The sequence below is a fragment of the Anguilla anguilla genome, chromosome 2 (genome assembly GCF_013347855.1).
Source record: "Anguilla anguilla isolate fAngAng1 chromosome 2, fAngAng1.pri, whole genome shotgun sequence".
NCBI lineage: Eukaryota > Metazoa > Chordata > Actinopteri > Anguilliformes > Anguillidae > Anguilla > Anguilla anguilla.
The window spans coordinates 28,976,878-28,996,315 of record NC_049202.1 but is presented as its reverse complement, the minus strand read 5'-3'; the positions used below and the strand labels follow the sequence as shown (position 1 = coordinate 28,996,315).

General features: G+C 39.0%; 1 protein-coding gene across 2 annotated transcripts in view; it reads right to left on the bottom strand.

The window, feature by feature from the left end:
- The window catches only part of LOC118220569 (PHD finger protein 3-like), a 49,408-nt gene that overhangs the window by 17,175 nt on the left and 12,795 nt on the right, over window positions 1-19,438 (bottom strand). For both annotated transcript variants that reach the window (XM_035404450.1, XM_035404452.1), the window contains 6 exons: window positions 13,631-15,046; window positions 13,105-13,366; window positions 11,645-11,771; window positions 11,170-11,308; window positions 8,491-8,647; window positions 7,079-7,195 (listed from right to left, as the gene is read on the bottom strand). In XM_035404450.1, coding sequence (XP_035260341.1) covers window positions 7,079-7,195; window positions 8,491-8,647; window positions 11,170-11,308; window positions 11,645-11,771; window positions 13,105-13,366; window positions 13,631-15,015 — 2,187 coding nt within the window. In that variant the 5' untranslated portion in view covers window positions 15,016-15,046. The remainder of the gene's footprint in view (window positions 1-7,078; window positions 7,196-8,490; window positions 8,648-11,169; window positions 11,309-11,644; window positions 11,772-13,104; window positions 13,367-13,630; window positions 15,047-19,438) is intronic.

The window sequence follows — 19,438 nt, the reverse complement described above, 5'->3', positions numbered from 1 at the left end:
TCTCGGCAGGCCGGCATGCCGACCACTAGGCGCTTTGCGCTAAGAGGTTAACCACACAGCCTGCTAACTCAACAGGGATTCATGCATTGCGTCAACTGTAGTTTATTAGTCTAAAGTTAAATAGTACATTTTCTAACAAAATTTCTTTGACTTGAGTGAAACTAAAACAAACCGATTTCGCAAGGAGCTTGCACAGTAACATTAACAGGGCAGTAAGTTTGACCAATTAGCACGACACTTGGCATCCTGCATCTACTGATGATTATCTTACAAATTTATATTAGCAAAGTTGCTACACTTAAAAATGTGCTTGCAAATAGCCAATGAAGTTGCATGTGGGTGTGACTTTTTCAAAACAGCTAATAAATCCCAAAAGGCCTCAAATCAAGATAACCTAGATGGACATATTGACACACTGCCGTGAAACAGTATTTGCCCCATTCCAGATTTCCTGTATTATTGAAAATTTGCACACAGAATGGTTTCACATATTTGCACAAAACATATTAGGTAAACCATCTAAATCATCTTCTAAATCATCATTTTATTTCATGACAACAGTTCTCAAACATCCGTATCACCCTTGTGAAAAAGTAATGGCTCCCTTAGCTACTCAATGAAACAGTCAACCAATCAAATTTAATTGGTAATTATATTGGTAATTAAACTGAACACAGCCAGGCTTGATTGCTCTTTAGTCCTGTTTAATCTAAACCTCTCATATTGAACTTTACCAACCAAGTGAAATAGTCACCACAAGGTTCCTACAAGCTACAAGAATCCTATAATGCCACAATTCCAGAAATTCCAGAAGAGCTTAGACAAAAAGTTGCAGAAATATATCAGTCCGGAGATTATTACAAAGCCATTTCTAAGGCTCTGGGACTCCACTGAGCCACAGGGAGAGGAATAACTTTAAATGGAGTACAATTGAAACAGTGGTGAATCTTCCCAGGAGTGGTCGGCCTGCCAAAATTTCTCCAAGGGTGCAGCGACAACTCATCCAGGAAGTCACAAAACATCCCAGAAGAACATCCAAAGAACTGTAGGCCTCTCTAGTCTCAGCTATGGCAAGTGTTCCTGACTCCATGTGATCTGAAGCTGAAGCGTAATTGGGTTATGCAGTAAACCGATGGAACAAAATTAAAGTGGCTGAATAAAAATTCAAGTTTTGGAGTGGACTAGTCAGTCCTGCACTGAACCCAATAGGGAGACAGTGCCAGGACCTGAAACGAGCAGTTCATGTTTGAAAACCTTCCAGGTAGCCTGATTTAAAGCAGTTTGGCAAAAAAAGAGTCGGCTGAAATTCCTCTACAGTGATGTGAAAGACTGATATCAAATTATATACTGCGTTTGGTTGCAGTTATTTCTGATAAAGGTGATGCAACCACTTATTTACTTTTTATAATTTTTTCACATATAAAACACAAACTAACCAGCACACTATACGGCCAGCAGAGGGCAACACGAGAGTTGAGGTCAAGTACGAGTGAATGGTCAAACACAAAATCCAATCCGCAAACAAAGCAAAGGTGCTAGGCAAGAATTGTAATAGAATATGAGAGGGAATGGTCAGACACAGAATCATGAGTCAAAAAAACTAGAAGGGTGATAGGAGAATCGGAATCAAACAAAAATAGGGCTGAATACATAAAGTCAAATGAAGCAATAACTATACACAACCCACAAAGCACAAGTTCAAAGAGCTAGTCTCCACTGGTAACTGGAAAACAGCGGCTTTTTCAAGCTGAGGAACCAGAGATGGAAACGGCTAATCAGATGACGAACTGTTAAGATGAAACCCACTCGCAACAGAGACAAATGTAAACAAACTTACGACAGGGGTCGTATGAAAATCATATGAAATCTGGTTGATAGCCAGCAAATAGCACCCAATACCCAGCCAATAAAAAATATACTGATTTGCCAGACAAAGGTGCTACAACAACCACTTGTTGTGGGTTGATGCCGTAGTTCGGTGCGATGCATCTCCTCTGAATGTTGCATTGGACCTGGATGAAATTTACATTCCCATGTTTGTCTGAAATCCACAGAGCATATTGAGTACAAAGTCAAACTCTATGGTGCCACTACCAGAATAAGTGTGTATTTTTCATATTTTTGACTCAACTACTTGGCCTACATTCAAAGTCTTTCCTTTCCAAGATTCATCAGAGTCAGGAGTTTGTGTGCCATTAATTACATCCTGAAGAATGCATAAGACACACAAATACATGTGCCGTAGTATGCTGTATGCCCAATGTTGCTTGGACCCCATGAACTGCTGCTTGCAGCTATTTACCCTCTGATTTTTGTAGGTGATTCTGGATGGCACTTTTCCATACGGGTTTCAAACGTTTACTCACCTCATGCTTTAAAATGATTTTTCTCACAGATTTTTAATATTTAGGGATAAAAGTAATTTGGGAGACATTAAAGGAGGTGACACACCAAGTGTCACATATTAAATGAAAATTTGGAGTCAATTTGACCCCAACATAAAACTGGTCATAAAATTTCCAACATAATAGGAGGGTAAAGTGGTTTTGGAGCTGCATGAAGGTTGCCTGCAAATAATTAGCTCATGAGGTAAAGGTGGAGAGATGCTACTAAGCCATTTTCAATATTATAATATAACTGAATATTTTTGGTGGAAAAACCACATTAAATTACTATTCATTACAGAATATTTTTTAAGGTTTTAAAACACACATGGAGGGGTACTTTAAAAGCTACATGATGCTGCATATCATATTGTTGTCATCAGAAATTATTCTTGGAAATCATATTATTCAATTGGATGACGACATGCAATCATGATGTATAGTGCAATGAAAAAGTATTTGGTGTATTTCCTGATTTCCTCTATTGTTGAATATTTGTCACAGTAGATGATTTAAGATCTTCAGGCAAAATGTTAGGCAATAATATTAGACAAAACTTGAGTAACAATAACAACACATTTTTAGAATTATTATTTCATTTATTTAATGAAAAATGCTACCAAACACCCATATCACCCATGTGAAAAAAGAATTGCCTCCTTAAACTTAACAACTGGTTGCACCATGTTTAGTAGCAATAACTGCAATCAAATGCTTCCTATTATTTGATATCAGACTTCAACATTGCTGTGGGGGAATTTTAGCCCTCTCTTCTTTGCAGAACTGCATTAACCACTTCGGGCAAGCCCCCTAGTAAACAATACACCACAAGTACACCAAATACAGTTTCTAATTCTACACCATTGTCATGTAGTTTGTCTATATAACAAGCACCCCTTCCCCACGTTCTCAATCTGCAACTATACCCACAAAGCATTCGGGAGTTCATAAAAATACTCCTTTACCACCAATAATACGTATTTCATCATAGCAACAAGATAAAGCCAACATTTGCCTGAAGGTATGCCAATACATTGATGAAAAAGCAAAAAAAACAAGAGGAAATCCTGCGTAGATTCTGTGGTCATTTATTGTCTTGACCAATTCGTTTGAGAAATAAACATGTGAACAGAAACTAGGGGTAGGGATTTAAATTGGCCATTTGCAAGACACCACTTCTTATGGCATAGTAACTCTGTTCAGTTCCTTGTGATTTGATTGATAACTCTTTCATCCTCTTTTATATTCATAGAAGAGGATAGCATAAGCTTTCCAACAGTGTATCACATGCCCCATTTAAAATTTATAACAAGAACTTCGAGCCGCACGTAAAAGCTTGAACTGTTGCTTCATCACAGCGCTGTGCAATAAACCATAACATTATGCAGTGATATACAAGCACTGGTTGTGGCGTAATTTTTTCCCTTTGGTTTTTGGAAGATATTACCAACCAATTTTTCCAACTCATCAGCAAGGCTAAAGAAAATTCTCTAGGCAGTGGTTCAGAAAAGTAGGATGCAGTATTAGGTCTAACCAGGATACATACGAAGATTTACGTATTACGGCTTGTAACAATTCAATTATTTACGTTCAGTGTGTAACAATGTTTTTGCATTATTTTTCAATGTTATATCAATGTTTATTGTTAAACCACTGTAAGGGGCAAATTTATATGCTTTAAAATACACAAAAAGCCTTTTATTATACAATACTGATAAAATAGTAATTCCCACATGAAAATAACGCAAATGTGAGTTCATGAGTACAAACTGGTGCTTTGTAGTGAAATATAGGATTATGTTAAGATTTACAGCAATGTACAATTTAGACATTTCGGATAGATTTGGAGACAGTAAGGCTGAAGCCACACTATACGCGGCCCCACCGCGTGGCGGCGCCGCCTCCATTCATTTTGAATGAGAGGTGGCGGCCAGACCCCGCAATGCATGTTGGGATTGCCGGCGGCGCGGCGAGGCCGCGGGGGAGATGGCAAAAATTCAACTTTGACCCCCTCGCTGCGTTGCGGTAACCAATCTGATTTGATCTAATGATGCGTCAAGTAAATTGTCCCTATTTTTTTCTAATTTTAGTTCCACATTCTATCGTTCCACAATGGAGGACCTAACTCCTAATTTCCGTATCGGGTTTCCCAACTTAATAAAATCTCCTACAGAGACATTGATAAGAGGAACGCAGCGTGGAGAAAAGTCCCTGAAATTGTCGGTGGCTCTGCAACGTAGTTATCGCCGTTAGCTACTATCACTGTCCAGTCTGAATAAAAATCATTTTTGCAGTAACCTAGCTCTGAAAAATGTTAATAAGCTGCCTAGCTAGGCTGTCTAATGTCTAGCTATAGTGAGTAACAACAAACAATAACAAACAAAAAAATCTTTCTAATGTATTAGTTGCAAGTTGTTCGTTTCTACCAGCCACCTAGCTAGCTGACCAGATGTAGCCTAACTCTGAAGGCATTATCTGGCTAATTAGCCAGACAATGTTTTTGTTGTTGGTTGTTACTCACTAGCTAGATATTAAACAGCCTAGCTAGGCAGCTGACTAAAAATTCAGATCTAGGTTACTGCAAAAATGATTTTTATTCAGACAGGACAATGAATATGAAACACGATATTAAACCCGGTCAACATTTAACGAACACAACTGTCTGTCAAATATAGGTGACGCCCACAAACAGCCGACTGTGGGGACGCGGCGCGGCGACAGGCGGCCGTCGCCGCGTATAGTGTGGCTTCACCGTAAGGGACACAAGGATACAGTGCTTACTTTTTGCTTGAGTAGTTCTGCATATTGGCGTTAGATATTGCACACTCAATGAGTTTATGATCCAGGATATGTATAGTGTTGCCCGTTTTACATATGTTATCCTTCAGTATTTCATTACAAACTAAAGAACAACTTATGTTTTGCATTTTTGCCAGAATAATTGCATTGGTGACTATCTCTACATCATTTTTAATATAAATGAATCATTGTTGAATCATTGAAGTATTGTTAATGGAACGATTGCAAAAGCAATTATCCAAGTCTCTGTGATGCTCATATTTGGAGTTATAAAGCCTTAAATAGAACACCCCCTAAATGGATGAGAATTGGTCAGATTTGGCATCTCTGCAAAAGCGTTTATTCAGACAAAATGATAGGCTTTTGAGCATGAACTGCCCATTTCAGGTCACAGCATCTATTGGGCGACTTTGATTAGACCACTCCAAAACTTTAATTTTATTTCTTTCAAGCCATTTAGACTTTTTTGTGTTTTGGATCACTATCTTGCTACATAACTCAATTACGCTTCAGCTTCAGCTCAGAGACAGATGACTGGATATTCTCCCTAAGAATTTTCTGGTACAGAGCAGAATGGTTCCTTCAATAATGGCAAGTCGTCCAGGTCCGGAGGCAGCAAAGAATCCTCACACCATCATATTACCACAACCGTGTTCGACTGTTAGTATGATGTGCCTACAGTGAAATTCTTTATTTGTTTAACACCAGACATATTGGGACCAGTGTCATTCAAAAAGTTCCACTTTTGACTCATGTGTCCATACAACATTATCCAGACAGGCTTGGGGATCATCCAGGTGCTTTTTTGCAAATGTGAGTTGAGCAGTTTCTCTTGGTTAGCAGTGGTTTCTCCTATGTTACTCTCCCATGAATCCCATTTTTTGCCCAGTCTTTTTCTTATTGTGGAGCCATGAACACTGACCTTAGCTGAGGCTAAAAATGCCTGTAGTTCTTTGCATGTTCTTCTGGGAACTTTTGTAACTTCCTCCTCACTAGACCCTTCTTGAAATTTTGGTAGGCTGGCCAATACTGGGAATATTCACCACTGGTGTTCTCCATGTGAAGATAATGGTTCTCACTGTTGCCCGGTGAAGTCCCAAAGCCTTAGAAATGGCTCTGTAATCCTTTACAGGCTGATATATTTCAACAACTTTTTTCCTCATTACTTCTGGAATTTCCTTTGATTGTGGCATAGTGTGCTTGTGGAAACTTTGACTACTTCACCCATTGGTAAGTTTACCATGAGTGAGGTTTAGATTCAACAGGGCTGCTGCAATCAAGCTAGGCTGTGTTTAATCAGCTGAAACTAATTATCAATTAAATTGGGTTAATTTGTTGTAACTAAAGGGGTATTTACTTTTTCACATGGGTGATATGGGTGTTTGATAACATTTTATATTTAATAAATTATATAATCATTTAAACATGTTTTGAGTTTAATCAGATTCCCTTTGTCTAATATTACATTTTAATCATCTAAAGATGTGAAAAATTCTGCAATAATAGAGAAAATCAGGAAGGAGGCAAATACTTTTTCACAGCACTGGTTTACGGGGTTCCTCTTGATTGTTGAGTAATCTTGCTTGCATACTCAGACATTTTTGCTAATGTAGTATACGCAAAATGAACATGCTAAGCATAATAAACACACTACTTATTAATTTAACTTCACATTTGGTATGCTAATCATGGATAGTATGCAGTTTTGAACACAGCTGTAGTACACATCTGGGCACATTTCACATACTTAAAATGAACATACTGTGTATGCATTTCATGTCACAGATAGTTTGTTGTTTCAAACACAGCCAGAGTCATCCATCAACATATGACATATGAGAGAAAACAGGAATGAATTCTGAATTTACTAATGTGATGCAAAAAATGGTACTTACATGCCGATTTTCTCTTTTTCGCCAAGCAGCCAGCTCTTTTGAGGCTAGTTCTTCAGGACTCATATGAATTAAATTTTCTGGAGAAATTTCACCTTTGAGTACACGCTTGAATAACACCTGCGGAAAAAAAATGAAAATATGAAAATTTGACGTTTTGTTTACTACTGTCAAAATAGAGAGCATTAATGTAAGGTTAAAATAAATAAAATCCTTTTCTTAAATTTACATACTGAACAGTATCAACAACCACCTTACTGTTCAATGTTCTAATGAAACAAGAAAATGACAATTGACTAAAGACAGATATCATACATAGGAAACCACCATACTCTTTTGTACTATTAATCACAAAAAACTATGTTTTAAATGAAATGTATGCATTTGCCAAAAGCATCAAAAGACATGAAATGAAACTGATCAGTCTTAACGCAAACATCAATCTGCTCTCCATCGTGTACCAGCACAGATCATAGACAACTGCTAAAGCTATGTATATGTGATTCATTGGTAGAGCTCGCATTAGAGAGCATATTGTAGAGTGTATATTGCTGTGATCTCTTAAGGATATGTATCTAATTTTGAACATACTCCAGGTCACATAGTATTAATCATCATAATACTATTCCTATGGCTTGGATCAGTTGGCACGGCATTGCGCTAACAATGCAAAGGCACTGTGTATTCGAACAGGGGATTACATATATTTGAAAAATATATGCATTCATATACTGTACGTTACTCTAGATAAAAGAGTCTGCTAAAAAGTAAATATACAGTATGTACATATATGGGCTTATATACACACCATTATTTAATATTTGTACAAATGTAATTGACTGATAAACCAAAGTCATGGCTAACTATTGAGCATACAGTCACTCAATGATAGTCACTCACAAATCATTGTTAGAACTTAACGATGGAACTATTCAAATTTGGAGAAGCTAGCCTGATTTTGTAAGTTAGTATTGTGTCTCCGTGTTAAGTCTATGGACAATTCAGGGTCCAAATTCCAAATTTTGATGACTCATTAAATTTTAATTAAGCATACAGCCATGAAAATATAAAAAGCATGCATGTCTCAAAATGACGACAGAATGAGGGGTCTTGTTTCAGGACCAGTTGGGGTCAAACTGAGTTATGTTTGTGCAAAAAGTCGTAATTTTTATGATAATTATTTAGGGGTATCCACAACACTAGTGTGTAATATAGCTATACCAAAATCGGTATTTTGTGAGCCCATGGTAATTGTAGTCCATCCGTGAAGTGGCATTACTACTGGTTTTGAAATGGAGATTTTTAGGTTCAAAAATCCCATTTTACATGGGAGAGCTGACCGACCAGAGTGCATTCAAGGGCTCTCAATGCCTGTTTGGCACAACAAACGTTTTGAGACATGGTGTCTTACTCACATTGTTTTTGGCATCCTTAAGGTTGAACATTAAACTTCTATACTTGCTCTTGTATTTGCTGTCAGTATCCCGGAAAAAAGAAAAAAGTTCCTTCTCCGTTTTCACAGCCACTTTTCCAGCCCGCTCTGTTGAAACCTTTAAATCAGACTCATTTAGCCTGAAAAGAAATCACATTCAGTCATATATGACAAACACATTTACTTTATTGAGTCTAAACAGCTTGAATACAACACATTCATTCTCTAGTCTACTGAAAAATACATTGGAGTTGGATTATTGAATATGACATTTTTATTGTAAGGCGGTTTACAGAAGTGTTCTCCTTATCAGACCACTAAAAGAAAACAGACTGTTTACTGTCAGCAAGTGTGATAATGAGACAGTGCTCAGTTGCAAAACATCTGATTGGATCAGCATTATGTGAACTTAAGGTTCTCCAATGTAATCATGTTTTGTATTGCTGGAAAGCAGATGTTATAGGCCTATTTCACAAGATGGCGACTAAAACCGGATGTAGGGATACTTTGTTTCCGGTTACCGTTGCTATGGACGCAAGTCCATTTCTGACAGTGAAAAATTGAGCCTAAACAGCGACGTGTGTTCTCACAGTCCCTAATAGCTCTGCCAAAGTTCGCTGTCCGATGTTATCCGCATTGTCGAAGCATTGCCAGTGAACGTTAAGCGGTCTAAACTAGACAAGGGCTATAAAAGTTTAGAGAAGTTTATATTCGGTTATGAAGATAAGTATAACGTTAGCTCTGGTTCGCCAGAAAGCTAAATATCTAGCTTGCTAACCACAGCAAGTTAGCCGATTAGAGATATTTAACTTCGACATAACATAAATTATTTTCTGGAGGAGACTCCATTGTGTTTTCGTAGCGTGAAGCAACATCTGCTGTCCGTTAACAGCGTCTCTGTTCCTCTCGGTTGTCCCGAAAATGAATGAATAGGGAGCCTGACAACTGTGAGGAAAAGCGATTCTGTTAACGTTGACGGTCAGCAGGGGAGGCAGAGCTATGTAAGTACAATGTATTAGGCTCCACAAAACTACTTGTTATACCGAAGTGAAATATCTCTGAACTAAGTTTTGTACTACCGTTAGTATTTTGTGACATGTTGTTTGTGCTGTAGTTGTTCTAATAAAGATTTATATTGCTTGTCAGATCGCCTGTGTAATGGTGTTCAGTTTACTACCGAGCTGTTTGTTTTCATCGCTGATGAAAACTACCCACACATTTTAAAATCAGCTGATATATCTTAAGTAGGCTTGTCGCGATGTCCGTCAATACATTTTGTAATTACAATTAACAACTAAAATAAACGTGCATCTGCAGTTTCAACATTGAATATCCAAATATGTGCTTGCTAACAAGCTAGCTGGCTAAAATGTAATTTGCTAATCATAACATAAAATATAGCTAGCTAACTGATTTTATGACATTCTTGAGTAACAAATACCACATGACTGAAACTGCGTTCGTTCTCAATGAATGATAAAAAAACAAGTTGGTAGTGGACTCAGACTCTTGGACCCAAATGTATGTGAGGAGAAAAGTTTAATATCGAGTGTAATCTTATTGATTCACAAAGCAGTAGCTAACTAGCTAGCTATCATAATGAGTTAGTTTATGTTAGTTTGCAACAATCATGCTACCTAGCAAGTTTTCTTATTATTTTGGAGCACATCTGTGGGAAAGCTGTGAAAGGGCAAATAAATTCTTCTTCGAATTGGTACACAGGGGAACGCAACAAAACTGGTTGCTCTTCGTTGCTGCCATTGTTTTGGTGGCTGTTAAGATAACCGGAAATGAGAGACCCCTACATCCGGTTTTCATACCCGGAAATGTGAAATAGGCCTATTGGGAACAAGTTGGTGTCTTTGGTGGTGGCGTGCTGACTAAAGATCTTGATACCGATGGGTCAGCGCCCAGCCAGATACAAAGGTTAACCTGATGTGATATGCTTACAGGGATAGTGCAAGCAGGATCATTGATCTGTATTGTTTTTTCATGACTATGTCTTTTATCTTGTGGGCATATAAGGGGAAATGTGGAATGGTTTGGGGAGACTTGTCAACATGGTGTCCTGCGCCGAGGCATATGCATATAGACATTTCACCTCTCACATTTTGCGCAATTGTATACTGTCATTATTACTAAACACACTGAACAATAAACTGCACTCATTTTAACCTGGCATTCCTCTTAACATAACTGTTAACACAGAGGAATGGATAAAACACTATTTTGGAGTCAGATAATCAAGATAACATTAAATTAATCCAGTTCCATTAGTACCGGGTAAGACTACACACATTCATTCGCCACTCAGATACTTCCGCGGTTTGGTTTGCAGTGGTGTTTCTTACAGTTGGTGACCTCAATGTGATAAGTTTTGGTTTCTTACATTATGAATCATTTCTCCTCTAGGTCTTATGCCTATGTTTTAGTTTTTTTTTCCAAAGGCTAATACCAATTTTATGGTTGAATACTTAGAAGTTGAATTCACAATAATGACGTAACAATGTCATACAGATAGTATTTTTAAAAAATCAAAGCAACAGTGTATAGTTGGTCAATACAGGGGTCGAAGGTTCAGGCAACCAGTGTTATTTTTTATGCCCGCCCATTTGAATTGTCCCAATTTACCCTCCCGTCTGAGACAAGTACTAATCTTTACCTTTTGAGGAGAATGTCCTTCAGAGAATCACGTACATTCCTCCTGATTTGCTCCACTGAAGGTCTTTTCAATGCTGCAGGCAAGGATGACAGACACTTTGCTCCTTTTGCTGTCTTCATTTCCACCCTCTGATGCATACCTAAGGAAGTTGGCAAATTAAACTGATTAACGAAGATAATGAGAACAATATTAACCAGGTGTGTAAATAGCATCTACAATACTGATCACAAAAAATTATTGCTCGTAAATTCTTCCCTCATTTTATCTGTCATAATCATGAAATTACATTAGCATACATCAGGGTTTGCTATCCATTAGCCTAAAGTTTTTTATGTAATTGCATCCTTCAATAACCAGAAATTAATCTGTCATAATTTTCATTATTGCCACATTTTATAAACACTGTACAGTATTAGAATACACATATGTGATTGATGAAGTGAATCACTACAACAGTGAGATTTAATCCTAATACCAGTTTTCAGTGGCATGTCCCCTGAGGTCTTTTGTGTTTTCACTGTGTGACCACTTCTACAATCTGAATCATACAGCCTCCTGGTCTCTGATTTTTTGGTTGACTGCTGCCTCATTTCCACCGAATCCTAGATTAGAATACAAATGAAAAGGCACAAATTAGAAAGATTTTCAAAATGAGAACCTACACATAATATTTATATGGGTAACAAAAGTCAGCTTTGCTGTTTGTGTACACATCAGATACAGCCAATGTATGAGCCATTATGATTTTAGCACACAATATGGACTACATTGCATTCATGGATACATTGTTATATAACAACATATTACAAGTACATACTTATACTTATGTAACTTGTACAATTTACATAATGTCCATTGTTTACTTAGAAATTCTCAGAGGAATTATCATTGTTGTTTGTTTCGCCATTGCATACACTCCAAAAGTACTGTGTACAAAAGAATGCTGTTACACCACTGGTTGTATAGATTCTCTGGAACAAAACAAGCCCACCTATATGCTTCTCTGACCAGAAGGGCTTGACATTAACACTCACCACCTGCCAAATGCGGGTAGACAGCAGTAGCCTATAACTTTCTCTCTTACCAGCCACTTTGGCAAGAGCTTTTTGGTAGCACTTTCTATGCTTACTGAATAACAAAATAAACAAGGAATGATTGTGTATACCACGTCGTTCCATTATCAATATCTGAAACTAAATATGGAAAAAATATACAATTTTACCATTGTTTTACATGTTGAGATGTCCCTTTCATGATTCAGTTGTCATTTATTGTCTATAATAATCTGTTTGAGAAATAAACATGCAAATAGAAAGCAGGAACACTACCAAAAAGCCAGGATTGGCCAGATTTGGCATCTGTGTGAAGGGGTTAATTTATCATTTTGTTTTTTTGGTGGTGTCCAACACTGGGCTGCATGTATCCAATTACCACCATAATTTGTTGTGTCCAGTTATCTGCAACCACAGCTGTGTTCATGTGCGAACTGCACAGGCAACTCAGGAGAGTGTAGATATCTGCGGTCCTCCAAAGAAACACGTAGTGTCAACTACTACCTCATGTCACACTGCAGAGTACAGCTCTGGTGCCCCAATCAACTAGTGGGGATTACTAGAGAGTGATAAGAAACATGGATGCCTAACAGACTGGACCACCCTCCTCTAAGTGGTACAATCACCAATTGTACATTTCCCTCTGGAGCTATGGACCACAGTTAGCACTGGCGTGGTCCAGATTCAAACCAAGGCTGCAAGGCTCATGCATGCAACGTGGTGTGGTGCCTTAACTGAATGAGGCACCCAGCAGCCCCAACTTCCAGATTTTAATATAGTTCTCCTGTCACCATAATTTACTTAGCCTACAACATCAGTAATGTACAAATCCCAAAATCACAACATAAACACAGACAACATCCCTTTACAGCATACCCCTTACCCTTCTGACTCCTGTTACGGGTGGCTTTGCCTGCCTCTGCTTCTCTTGTTTCGCCAAAGGGTCACTCTCCAGGTTGTGCTCAAGCTTAGATGGGTCTGTGCGAAGCTGCCTCAGGGCAGTGGACTTCCTGTCCTCCTCAGCACAACACTTGAGGCAAACATACTCCTGGTCCTCCTGCTCCATCTTCTGGGCCTTGGCCAGGTCAAGACCTACGCACTCCCCATGAAACCAGTCGTCACAACGACCACAGCCAACCATGAACCTAAACGAATGGCAAATTTGACCTCATTTTACCATTTGAAATTGAGTGTTGATGCAGCTACTGACTTTATTTCCCCTGCCTATTTCTATATTAAAAGCAGTTCATATTACAAAATGTATTTATTATTCAGTACCTTACATTTTTTTCTAAAATGCACTACCACCGTAATGCACAATGTAGAACTAATGCTAGAAATTAGGTATGCTGAATCTTTGTTGAAAGGTACAGATGCATCTACAGCAATAAGAATCCTGTGTAATATACCTGGAGTTATGAGGCTTTTTGCAGAAAATGCAATGCTTGGTAGGATCCCATACAGTCTCACTGTCAATGGAGTCTTCCTCTTGCTTCACTGTTGGGGCATTATCAGGAATAAACAAAGGAGGCTCTTCTAAGGGGAGACTTCTACCACTCTTGCTCCTCTGTCTTTGCAAAATTTTTTCGGACTTTTTCATTTTCCCCTTTTCCCCTCGTTCTTCTGCTTCTGAGCACTCCAATTGGGGACTGATGGATTTTGATGCTGCCGTTTGTGGATTCTGTAGTCTGGGCACAATATGAGACTGAACAGATCTTGAAATTCCAGGCTGCAATTCCAGACATTGACTCCTGAATCTGTCTGGACCAGCAGCATGTGGTAAGGTTTTGCTGACCAGAGAAGGGTTTGACATCTCAGGAGGTTTCAGGCCTTGGTTGAGAAAAAGCAGTTGTTTCTTTTGCGTGTTGCTGTATACATGAACTGGTCTCCCATCTTGTGCAGCCTGTATTCTTTGCTTTTTTGAAGGCGGGTATGTTTTTAGTTGATTGGTTTGCCGTTTCATAGCCATCACTAATTGCTGGGCGTCAGTTGTTTGTATGCTTTCAGTGTCCGTTGGAGTTACCCTTTTTGGCTGGATTGGTGAAGGTCTCATTTCTGCACTAACTGGGCTGCTTGGCCTCTGCTCCTTCCACTGCTCTGCAGGGGAATAACCATGTTCTGATGGGAGTAACTTAGTCGGATCATTTTGGTCTTGACCTTCCTTGCCTTTAGGTAAACTCTGCAGCCCCACTTTACTGACCTCAGCATTTTTCAGGACTGCACTTGTATCTAGATCCTTGTCAGCATCATATGTATCCATACCACTTAAAGCAGTTTTTTGAAATTGGAAGTTGTCCTTGCTTGGTTTGTTTTCCCCGATTGAATTGGTAGCTTTGCTGCTGCTCAGCAGAATGACATGGCCCTCCTGGACTTCACTGGGATTAACGAAGGGTGCTAGCTCTGGTGGCCTGTCTTTGACTATACTCTCACCAAGCTCTTGTGCCATGTTGAAGTCTCCCACCAAATCTGAGCAAGTTGCATCTAGAGTTCCACCTTGTCTAAGTGTATTTTCCAGAACCCCACAAGTTGAACTCTTCTGGGATCTCGGGCAATCTTCCAAACCCTTAGTAAGGTCTGGTGGTTTTGTTTTCTCCAACTCTACATTAATTGTTGTTGGTTGTACAGCAGGATTAATGGCCTGAACCTGCTGCTCACTGCCTGCCCCATTCCCCAGTGCCAGTTCGTCTTTCATTGCTAGGGAAATTTCTCCTGATGCCTGATGCTTCTGCATGTTCTCTTCTGTTCTTACAGGCTTTCCTGTGTATTCGCTAATGGATTTGTTTGAAGGATCCATCTGCCGTGTTATTATACACTCCTAACTGGGCCTGAAAAGACAACAGAGTGTTAATAATAATTTAATTTCCCATTGAGCAACACTAAATAAAAGTAATAGATTGGATAGGAAATGTTCGCAGGTTAAAAATAAAGGGTCATCTTATGTTACATTACTTAAGACAAACATTCAGAAACAGGTCATTTTGTATTTTGACATTCCAAAACCATACCAGATAAGAGAACAGATATACCCCACAAAAAAATTGTCAATAAAGGTCTGTGTCGGTGTGTTTTCTACCATAGGGGCACCCCAATAACTTGACTGATGCACTGACTTGCTGTGTATCACATTGGCCTGTGCGTCAGGCAGGCTAGCACCAGAGACTGATTCTTGCTTCAAGGTGCAGTATGTAAGTTTGGAGAAATGAGCAAAAGAGCAAGATTTTGGAGAAAAAAAGAACTTTCCACCACCTCCTATCCCCTCCCCTCAGCTCTCCCTCCAAAGCACCTCCCTCCAAACACAGGCACGCAGCAGTCCGACATCAAAGTAAGCACATAATGTCTGATTCACAGATATAAAAGACAAAATGTAAATGGAATCATACTAAATGTAAACAATGAACACAGCTATAGTTTTAATTCACAGCTATGGTGTATAATAAGCATGATGTTACTGGCAAAAATGATAGAGCTTCATGCAATATTGATGGCCAGGTAGTACCAGTTAGCATTAACTGGCTGGGGTAATAAAGCTAAAGCATCAACCTAAAGTATTGGTCCAATTGAAACAGATGGTGGCACTATAGAGCCCTTTTTTAAATTCAGAAATTCACAAGAAAATCACTGTTGTCTTTTGGAGATTAAAGATTTGCTGTAGTGATCAATTTCTTCATCTAGAACCTATATCTTTTCCTTATTTGTCGCCGCCATCTTGGATTGCCGCCATTTTGGAATGTTGCCATTTTAGAATGCTATTAGCCAATTTCCTCTGTCCCCCATTTTGGCCTAACCACATGGGTGAGACCTATGAAAACCATTGCAGTGGTATAGGGTATCTCCCTAAGGCCAGAGTGTGATTTTGGCTCTTGTTAAGTGGCACATAATTAGCTGTGTGTGCTTGGGCCCCATGTATCGCTGCTTGCAGCTATATTTAAATATTATTTTTACTACTGCATATCCATAACATTTGTCGAAGACGCTGTAAGTACCTAAGTTACATAGCTAGTGGCTACCACTATTTCTGAAAAGCCAAACTGATGTTTACTCTAGTCTTGTCTCTTTCTCGGATCAATTTCTTTTTGGTTTAAATCTTTTCATCATCAATCGCTCTTTTCTTGCTTTTGAAAATCTTTTTTATCAGTATAAGTCATTGTAGGCAAAGGCAGATCTGGTCATTTTGGCAGATTTTTCTCTTCCATTTTTGTTATAGTGACATTGGTTGTCTAGAATATCTCAACCTATCATTTTCTGCTAGCTAACTAGCTTTAGGACCATCTCTGCAGTATCTCTGCTCTGCTCTTATCTGTGTAGCCCCAACCTGCCTGATCTGGCAGCACTGAGTGCACAACAGGATTAACAGGCAGATAGGGAAGCCACCTTGCAGAGTGATGTCCTGACTAGTTGTTAATATTCAGGTGCGGTGAAATTTGGAGTGGCTGATTTCAGAGCCTGGGGCAGTGAAAACTGCATTTTTTCCATTTGTTATTTTTCAAAATTAGGTACCTAGCTAAAACTTGTACAGGAGCTTAATGTATCGGATTACCAAATAACATTCCCTGGTACTGCCCAAGTCTTACTGAATCTTTATCTTACTTTTCAATCTGATTGGATGTGCTTGTTCACAGGCAAAACCAAAAAGTGTGCAACTAGAAATAGGGTCATCAGTCAACACTGCGGCATGCTGCAGATGACCAGATTCCATATTTTGTGTGCATGAGGTATTTAGGTAGAGATAAAGTGAGTCATGCCAATCTGTTTCCAAGTGTCCTTTTCAGAGAACACTCAAAATATATATATATTTTTTTAAATCAATGAGGATTTCCCAAATCAATACTGACATATTTTACTCAGAACTGAATTAATCCATAGTCCTATGAAATGCTTGCAGAATTTCAACTTGCTGGAAAAGAATGACAAAAGGGTCTGTCAGTCATCACCTAGCTTACATTTAAACAACAGAGTTTGAAGATGTGACTGTATCAAACAGGACATCAGCAGACCAGCTGATGTTCCCTCTTCCATTTCTGAGCCTCTGTTGAATCTCCTCTTATTTAAATTTGGGCCAAATAAATCAGGTTCTGCAAAGTAGTTGAAACTTCAGTTTCATAGTTGTAGCTTCACTTTCAATCTGTAAGCAGCTTGGCTAATGCAACAACCAGTACAGGTAGAGTGATGGCTACCCTTTGGCCTGAACAGCTGCATCTAAACCATGCATTTCTGCTCCTTGGGAGTGAAGAGCTTGGACTGCCAGATAAATGAAAAGTGAAGAATTATCAGCACAATATAAAAACTGATACTTGTGCGTACATAATCATGAATAAATGCTATAAAATTAATCTGTTAATACGTACAGAAACAATGTCACTATGCAATTTTCTTTGGAATTACCCAAAGTTTAATTTTCTTTCTCTAAGCTCCCAATTGTAAAGCTGGAAGTTCATCCAGAAACTTCTAGAAGTTAAAAAATATAGAACATATCCTTCATTTCAACAAGAACTGTCTGGGCCAATAAAAACATATACAAAAACTAAAAAATTAATATCAACCGTGCAGAAGATTCGAGCTAAGACCAGCTGGAATTCTAAGCTGATTTAAGATGGTTTAAACTGTGTTTTCTATTGTTGAACGAAAGGAATGCACACCTGAATTGCAGAGGTGCTGGCTGGTGGAACATATACTGAAAAAAATTACCCTGATGAAGGCACCTGTCTGTAGAAATTGTTTTAAACAATAAAGATTCTATGCATCGAAGCTGCATTTTAAGAAGAACAGGGGAAGAACTGTCCTTTTCAGCTTCTTCAAAATTTACATTCAAAAAGTTAAAATACCCTGTCAAGTTAAAATACATTGTTTAAATATTGGTCAGTTTTAAGTTTTCTACATACAGTACTCTTAAAATAACACCATGTTATATTTTGGTCTCACAGAAACACATAGCTAAATGTTCAAGTAAGTAGTTCTTCTCAAAATCCCCAAAAAGCAAAACATTAAGGGACATTTTCATAAAGATCTCTGGAATTCCATGTGAGTTATCATTAATAATTTTATTTTTTTAATTTATTTTTATTTTTACAAATGATATAACAAAATATTTTAAAAGGACTGAAATGCATGTTTGAAATAAGTACACTACTATATGTTAAAATGAAGCACAGAGAATAAATAATCTTTTACAGACAGGTACAGAAAATGAAAAGAGAAAGTAAACATTTCTGAACAGGCAACACATTACACACCATGTTAATTGCAAATCAATGAAAGAATCCATATAGCCTAGTTTTAGAACATAAATGTTTGAAAACATACATTCCTTAAAATGTAGGCCTACTTAATTCACTTCTGGAGGTAAATGTACACCAGATCCCTTGGCCCTGTAATATCTGCCCATGGCTTGTCCTATCACTCCTATGCCGACGACACGCAACTCTTTCTCTCCTTCTCCCCATCGGACACACAGGTCCCTGCCCGCATCTCCGCTTGCCGGAGGGACATACAGAGCTGGATGGACAATCACCACCTGAAGCTCAACCCGGGAAAGACGGAGCTAATCTTTATGCCTGCTCTATCCTCTCCCCTCCTCGACTTTTTCATTTCCCTAGGGGACACCTTAGTGACATCATCACCCTGTGCCAAGAATCTCGGAGTGGTGATGGACAACAGGCTGTCCCTCTCCAAGAACATCGCAGCAGTAAGCCTGTATAACATCCGCAGAATCCGCCCCTTTCTCACCACCTACTCAACCCAGCTCCTGGTCCAAGCAATGGTTCTATCCTGCCTGGACTACTGCAACTCTCTTCTGGCTGGACTACCGGCATCTGCTACCAGACCCCTGCAACTCATTCAGAATGCTGCGGCTCGTCTGGTCTTCAACCTCCCCAGACACTCCCACGTCACTCCCCTGCTCACTACCCTCCACTAGCTGCCTGTTATAGCTCGCATCAAATTTAAAACATTGGTCCTAGCATACCAGGCAGTCAAGGGATCAGCCCCAGCATACCTCCACAAGATATTCAAACCCTACATGCCAGCCAGATCCCTCCGTTCTGCTACCTCAGGATGCCTAGCACCTCAATCTCTTCGCACCTGCACTTCCAGAACACGTCTCCTGTCTGTTCTGGCCCCACGATGGTGGAATGACGCCCCTGTGGAGGTCAGAACAGCTGAGACACTGACCCATTTCAAACGACGACTGAAGACTCATCTCTTCAGGCTGCACCTCTCCC